At 34.0% G+C, this 8352-nt stretch overlaps 1 protein-coding gene across 2 annotated transcripts; it reads left to right on the forward strand.

The window, feature by feature from the left end:
- The first annotated feature begins 1718 nt into the window (after positions 1 to 1718).
- Positions 1719 to 7690, forward strand: LOC105786612 (protein STICHEL-like 2). Of its 2 annotated transcripts, none has more exons than XM_012613132.2 (8): positions 1719 to 2162; positions 2825 to 4493; positions 4585 to 4804; positions 5057 to 5242; positions 5334 to 5552; positions 6031 to 6721; positions 6822 to 6879; positions 7363 to 7690. In XM_012613132.2, exons 2-8 carry the CDS (start codon positions 2925 to 2927, stop codon positions 7441 to 7443), a joined length of 3024 nt encoding a protein of 1007 aa, XP_012468586.1. In that variant the 5' UTR covers positions 1719 to 2162; positions 2825 to 2924; the 3' UTR covers positions 7444 to 7690. The 2 variants fall into 2 exon arrangements, with proteins under 2 accessions (XP_012468586.1, XP_052489134.1); XM_052633174.1 differs by lacking the exon at positions 1719 to 2162 and adding an exon at positions 2394 to 2428.
- The last annotated feature ends 662 nt before the right edge of the window (positions 7691 to 8352 follow it).

Genomic DNA, 8352 nt, shown 5'->3' on the forward strand with positions numbered 1-8352 from the left:
TTAACTATTTAAATTAATTAATGATATTATAAAAATAGAGAGACCAAATTATTAATTTTGAACGAATTAATGATATTATAAAAATAGAAATATCGATTTATATAAACTTGAACTGTAAAGATTAAATTTTAAATTTGAAAATAATAGAAGGACCGAGGCCAAAATTTAACCTTTCTTCTTAACAGCTTCGAAAAGTCGGTAAATATAATAAGTGGACCCTGGATTGTACATTGGTTCTTCAGTGTTCACTTTTTTAGTAATGTCACGTTACTGCCTGGTTATCTTATATAAAATTTAAATAAAAAATAATTTTTTAAATTAAGTGATGATGTGGCACATTCTTAAAGCGTAATGTCATTATAACTTAACGAAATTCAAATTTGAGAAAACCTATCAATTTTGACACTAATCTAAAAAATACAGTTTAAATATCAAAATGAAAAAATTTCCAAATTCAATGATTAAATAATGTTTTATCCCATAATAAAAGTCTTCAAAATAATATTATAATACACACCTCTGTCAAGCTCAAATAAAGGCTTCTAAATTTAAAACACGAGTCCAGCTTCACAAAGTTTTGTGAGCATTAATCCATTTTGAAATGTTTAAATTTCATCAAATTAAATATCGATACAAATGATTGAAATAAATCTTTGTAAAGTCAACCCTGTCCTATTGGATTGCATATCTCATAATATAAGATAAGAAGATTACATAAGAATCCTTGAAGTGTAACATTGCTTAATTCAATAATAAACACGAGATTGACTGTACAAAATCCATTAAAAGATACAATAAAAAAATCGAAATATTTTAGTTAAACTTGCAAACAAATAAAATAAGTTATAAAACCTGCACATTGCTGAGTGCAATAGTTAGTGCTTGCCTCGACAACAGGCAAACATATTCTTTTGCGTTTGATGAGATTTAAACTCAACATTTAACATATTTTCAATATATACATCATATTAATATATATTTAATTACATAATATATAAATATAAAAAAATATTTATAAAATTTAAAAAGTAATGTTAAATCGGCTAAGATTTTGAAAGTTAAATTTCAAGCCCAACTGTTTTTTTTAAACTCACCTTTTCATTTTTTGAGCATAATATATGTTTTTTAATATTGTTGTAACTAAATTAGATTAGTTGGTTGGACCATTTGGATCGAAAACTGTTAGGTATCGATAAAAAAAAGGACATTGAATTTAGCAAAAAATTGGTTGAATCGAATGATTGAACTGAATTTTTAATAATTTTATAAATTTTTGATGATTTATTTAATCAATCTAGATTGATTGGTTGAACGGACGAACTGATTGCCTGATTGATTCAACCATTGTCCGTTTTTAAAAACTTTACTTTTTTTTCAATATTGTATGAATCGAATTGGATTGAGAATGAAATCGGTTAAATTAGAAACCGAGCGATATATTGGTTAGAACAAAAGAATTAAACTAATCTTTAAACAAAACACTAAAAACCAAATGAATTGAAGAAATCCGAATGATTTTATAAAATAAATAGAATTAAATTTGACCGATTAGACCGTGAGTCAAAATTTGAGACACCTTTTGACCAGATGGAACTCATGCAAAAGAACCCAATCCAAACCAAACCATGGTTTTACAAAACACTGTTTCTCCTTATTCAAGAGCCCCACAAAAACTAACTGAAAACCCCACAAACTGGCCAACAACACGAGACTACACCCTGTTTCCCTCCCTTACCTTCTGCAACACTCTGCACCCAACACATTACTAAAGAATTTTCTGGCAAAAAAAATAAAAAAATTTTCCCTACAAACAAACACTCCCATTAATATATATCTATTATTTTCTTTCTATTTATTAACACCCTCCGTACTCATTAATTACATTTACGAGTTTGCCATTTATCTTTCTGTCTTCTTCTCCTAGTTCATCTTCTACATCAAAACCTATAAACAATCCAAAAGCTTAAAATATTGATGTTTTTTAGCTTTGGGTTTTTCTATTTTTAGAAAATAATGACAATGTATCCCACTTTTTACGCCAAACTTTTTTCAAATCTTTTTGTGAACTTCAATGACTTTGAGAGTTGTTTTTGAGGGTTTGAAGAGTGAAGACCTCTATCTCTAATTTTTTTTTCCCATTTCCATAATATTCTATCTTACAGGTCTGACATTGTTTTATTTTTTCAATTGCATTCTTTTGTTTTTATTTGCATTTCTTTATTTCTTGGGCTATTACATTTTTATTATTATTTGTTTTAGACCCTTTTTTTCAGTTACTATGAAATTTGAATTCTAGAGATTCTTGAACTTTGTATATGGAGTTTTTCTTTTATTTAATACAAAGTTACATTGCTTCAGCCTTTTACTCTTTGTTTGTTTTCTAGGCTATGGTTCTCCCTTTTTTTCTTTTGCTTTTTCTATTTTGAAGGTAAGTAAAACACTGAAACTAACTAAGTTGCTTCCCCAATGTCTAAGGTTTTGATTTTTAATAAATGTATATGAAAAATGTACTGCATTTTTTAGGTTTTGGGTGTTCATTTATCATGCATTTTGATACATTGAGTGTATGTTCCTCATGAAAATGACTCGTCTTGTGGACTTTCCCCCCCTTTTCTGTAATGTGCTTTAAAGAGATAATCTTAGAGGGTTTTTAATGCTTTGATTTGGATTTTTAACCTGGAATTTTTCAGAAAATGAAACATATGGGCATTCTATACTGGTTTTGATGTAATGTTTTGTTCATTTTCTAGTTTGCTTGTAGATTGTTTAATGGTTAATACAATGTCTTTTATGATTGTTTTGTTTGTTTTTATTGTTGTTTCAGGTTATGAATTCATATCATGTTTCTAAATCCCGTTATATGAGCTTTTGTTGAAGCAAAGAGCACTATTTTGATACTTAAAAATACTGTTATTTTGAAAAGAATGGATGGTAGAAGACATTCTGTTGATATACCAATCTCAAGAACCCTAATAGCACTTAGGAGAGTGAGGTCATTAAGGGATCCATCCACTAATTCCATGAGTAAATTCTCTTCTTTGTTTGATAATGTCAAGTGGGATACGAATTCGAGCAATGGGATCTCTTTGCAGTTTGTGAATGGTTGCACGGAAGCTGGTTCCGAGCTAAATGAATTTGACGAACGAAGAGAAGAGCAAGGTTATGATCTCGGGTTGCATCCTGTTCCTGAAAACTCTAACTCTAAGTTGATTGAATGTGAGAATGTGGAACAGTTAAGGAACATTGCTTCACTTGTTAGGACCGAAAAGGCCAGTGAATCGGATAATCGTAATGGTGATTTTACAGATCATGGATTAAACAAGGAAGAGGTCCAAAGCAACAGTCCCTTGGGTGAAAGATACAATGGTAATTTTAAGGATGATGGTATGAGCTTGATATGTATGGCACCTAGTTGTAATTATATGGAGGATTTAGCTTCATGCAATGAACCTGATCACTGTGATTCGAAACTGAAATGTCAATCTAGGAATCAAGTGCAATCATTTGGGGTTAATGGTGATGTTGCTAGCCCTTCCCTTGATGTTATTTCTAATTGCAGTACCTCATTGTATGTAGATGAAAATGTTGATGCCGGGGATCGAAATCACCGTGGATGTGGAATAAGTTACTGTTGGTTAAAAACCCCGAGGTTGAGAGAATCCAATCCTTCATCCGATTTTGAAGACTTCCCTTTGTTGTCTTCGGATACAGGTGAGACAACTCTTTGCGGGCAGAGCTTTTGGAAATGCATTAACGGTGAAATTAACCCTTATTCCGACACTCCTAGGAGCTTAGGCCAAAAATTCAGGCCAAAATCTTTCGATGAATTGGTAGGACAAGGTGTGGTTGTGAGGTCTCTTTTGAGTGCCATTTCTAAAGGAAGGGTAGCCTCTTTGTACCTTTTCCATGGTCCTCGTGGAACTGGGAAGACTTGTGCCTCTAGGATCTTTGCTGCTGCTTTGAATTGTCTTTCACTCGAGGAGGATAAACCATGTGGTCGGTGTCGAGAATGCATTACCTTCTTTTCTGGAAGGAGCAGAGATGTTAAGGAGGTTGACTCATTGAGAATCAATCGATCGGATAGGTTGCGGTCCCTTGTTAAGAATGCAGTTTCACCTCCGGTTTCTTCACGGTTTAAGATTTTCATCATTGATGAGTGCCAGTTACTGCATAGTGAGACATGGGCGACGGTTTTAAACAGCTTAGAGAAGCTTTCTCATCACATTGTTTTTGTTGTGAGTACTCCTGAACTCGATATGCTGCCAAGAAGTGCAGTTTCTCGGTCGCAAAAATATCACTTCCCGAAGTTAAAAGATTCTGATATTTCAAACCGGTTGGAGAAACTCTGTGTCGAAGAAGGTCTTGACTATGATCAGGCTGCTTTAGGCTTCATTGCTGTTAAATCCAATGGCTCATTAAGGGATGCAGAGATGATGCTCGAGCAGTTGAGTTTGCTCGGTAAAAAGATCACAATGTCCTTAACCTATGAGCTTGTAAGTGCTGTAAACTTTTCTTTTTCTAATCTCTTCCGGTGCTTACGTTTGCATCTAAGTTATTGAATGTCTTTTTCGTTCACTGGGGCAGATTGGAACTGTTTCAGATGATGAGTTGCTTGATTTGCTCGATCTGGCTTTATCTTGTGACACTTCAAATACGGTAATACGAGCACGGGAGCTAATGAGGTCGAAAATTGATCCTATGCAACTTATATCACAGCTAGCAAATCTCATTATGGACATTCTTGCTGGGAAATGTGAGGAAGGTAGCTCGGAAGCCAGAAGAAAGTTCTTCGGAAAGCATACTTGTAAGTTCTGTATATCCATGCAACACCCTTATTTTTCCATATATAGTATGTTGTTGATTTGATAATGATGCTGAATAGGTTGAAAATACAGGATTATAACCCATATTACCAATATATAACAACCTTATATTTGGTAGATACCACTGAACCAAACTGAATAATTCAAAGGTCGTAAATGAATTCACAAGCATTCTCACAATGAAAGTATCGAGTGTTTCATTGTTTTGAGCATTGCAAATTGTTGTATCACAGCTGAATCGAGCTTGCAGAAGTTGAGTCATGCACTGAGAACACTTTCGGAAACAGAAAAGCATTTGAGAGTGTCAAAGAATCAAACAACTTGGCTCACCGTAGCTCTTTTGCAACTAAGCTCTATGGAATCCAATTTCCCGGAGACAAACGATTCAAAATTATGTTTGGCGAATGCTCAACACAAAGGTAAGCGTTGTTACAATCAGTTGTAAATTATACCTGAAATTTTAAATTTAGTTCAATGTATTGAGGAGGTTTGTTCTTTGTTCGGAAGCAGATGGTGACTCTAACAGCACATCATCGACTGGTGAGAGGTCGAATCATCCTTTCACTTGTATGTGTAATGGCATTAGCTCCTCTAAATTGGCAAAACGGGATGATTCTGAGAGAAGTCTTGAATCTATATGGAACAGAGCAACCGAATTATGCCAATCTGGTTCACTTAAGAAATTTCTGAGGAAACATGGGAAATTGTCTTCTCTTCGTTTTAATCAAGGTACATGATTCTGATTTTTTTTTCTTCAACCTGTACCTAGGATATATGCTCATTGCTCGCATACAAATTCAGCAAATAGTGAAGCTGATCTTAAGAATAAACGTGCGCATGGATTGATGACGTAATGGACCCTTTTTGTCCCTTTTTGATGCATGGATACGTTGATGTTGAAACTAATGACTTGTCTGTTGGTGCTGGAGTTTCTCCGGTAATGGTCCATTTCGTAAACACTCTTGAGCATCCCTTGTCGTATTTGAACATATTTTAGATCACTCTACTTGGCATAAACTATTTTGGCTTGCGGCTACAAGAATTTTTGGGAAACTTTACATGATCTTTCTTCGATATTGCTTTGTTTTCCATAATGCATTGAGAATTTCTCGTCTTTATCGTCTCTAGGAGCTTTCGAGCTTTTGTACAGTGAATTATAGCTTTTTCCCATTCCATTTTTTATGGTTTAATATTTCTCCGAATTCAGGTCTGGCTATAGCTGAACTAGAATTCCGCAGTCCTAATCATGTGTCGAGGGCTGAAAAATCATGGAAACATATCGCAAGTTCACTTCAATTAACTATTGGCTCAAATGTGGAGATTCGGATTAATCTTTCAGTTACTGATCCATCATTGAAGTTTGCCAAAGCAAGGAAACCGTCGTTTAGTTTGTTTAGTTGTTCGCGCAGGCTGCATCTGAGGTCAAGTTCATCTACGAAAAGTGGAAGTGATTCTGAAGTTTCACAATACGCCTCGGAAAAACCAATGATAAGTGACAGACATAGACCTGTTTTAACTTATTACTCTGATCACGGATATGAAATGCCTCATAGTTGTTCTCATGGATCTGAAGTGGTTCGAGCTTTCAGAAATAGTGAAGGGAACATACTAAGCACAGGTGCAACCCCATCTTGTGGTTCATTACGAGACGATACGTCTCGGACTCCTGCATATTTAGTTGATTCATCAAAAGGGGAAGGAAGGGACTGCAAATGCCAGATTCGTTCCGTTGAAGAGCCCGATTATCAGCCGAATTGTTTCCCTAGATCATTGAGGCCTCAAAAGAAGGCGCATTTGTCCAACACTACTAAAATGGAAGAAAACAAACTCACATTATCTATTCCCGGGGTTTGTTCCAATGATCCTTGTTCCTTTTACAGCTCTGATAACGAGGATAGGTAAGAAGTCTTGTCTTTTCCTTTTTGAGACATGCATGATGGTATGTATATGAACATGTATACGACTCTTTTATCCTCAATGATTACTCATTTTGGGCAGGTTGAAGGAGAACTCCGAGGTGCTTTGTTGGAGAACCCCTACTTTTCCATTAAAGAAGGTAACAGTTAATGACACTAATGTTATCGAATTGTCTCGAGAATTGGATGGAAATAGGACCGTGTTTGAGTACACTTAGCTACCGGTAAAAGTATCATGGAGACCCTTGTATTAGAAGTTAGATTGCATTTTACCCTTGTACATTATATTAAAAAAGTAAACTGGTTATTTTGTTAAAAATTTATTCATTTTTACTATGAAAAATAGGTTTTTCTATATTAGCAAGAGGTACATGTGTAACTGCTTAATTATTCCTTCAGCCACACTAATTTTTAACATTAAAAATGAATAAAATTTTTAACAAAAAGGATCAATTTATTTTTTGATCTAACGCACTAGACTAATTTACTCATTTTCTAGTGGCATGAGTCAAAATGCAATCTGACTTCTAGTATAGGTGCTTGCATGGTACTTTTACCCCTAGTTGTTTGTAGTTATTTCTGATTATACGGCATCGACATTTTTAACTTGATGAATACTGCAGGCATGGCAGCTGACATATAACCAACGTAGTCGGAGGCCACACATAGTGGATTGGGTTCTTCCTTGCTCGATCGCCAAGTAGGTCGGTGCGGCATGGTTTTGAGGTCTAAAGGATCAGTACAAGGTTCAAAGTAGTGATTAATGGCACATTTTTGTAAGTATATATAAATCTTATATGAAACTAGATATTGATGTTAACTGTTACAGATGAAGCATAGACATGACAGTCCTATGTACATTCCGAAACGTTAATGTTTGTTGGTTGTTCAACCCTTTCGTAAGGATTTTTTGGTTCAATAATCATTAACCGATTGGATTTTTTGGTTTAATCTTATTTTCTTTATATTAAATTTTTAAAAAATATAAATTAATAATATAAAAAATTAGAGGAAAAACATTTTTAAAAATTAAAAAAAGGGAAAAAGATCGTTTTTACAAAATTAATGGTAAGTGTAGGTTTGAATCTTGTTGTTCAGTTTAATTTAGAGATACTAAAACCTTGAATATTGGAATGGGCTATGGATTGCTAGTGGCTTTTGGAAGCTAAGACAGTATTAATGGGGAATTCAGTGGCTTTTGGAATTCTAAATTCTTATTGCCATTATTGAGAGCGATTCTCTTGGGCTAATTAGGTTTCTTAATGGTTGGTTCATCTAATTAGTGAGAGAATATAAATTTTTTAAAATACAAATGAAGTCATTTATCCAAGGCTTTAATTGGCTTCAAGTACGATATATCTGTTTAACATCAACCAATTTATATAAGAAAAGGGAAGATTTATTAATGGTAACACACACAAAATTTAAAATAACACGTCCAAATCTACTCATCAAACTATTTATTATTATTCCTAAATGTAGAAATACATCAAGCAGTTGAGCATTCGAGCATCATCGTCCAACCCAATTCCTAACAGGTCTTACATGTCTTTTGCATTCAAATCAACTGATGAAACTATTTTATTATTACATGTGTTATGCACTCCACAATT

This window comes from Gossypium raimondii, chromosome 7 (assembly GCF_025698545.1).
Source record: "Gossypium raimondii isolate GPD5lz chromosome 7, ASM2569854v1, whole genome shotgun sequence".
NCBI classification, from domain to species: Eukaryota; Viridiplantae; Streptophyta; class Magnoliopsida; order Malvales; family Malvaceae; genus Gossypium; species Gossypium raimondii.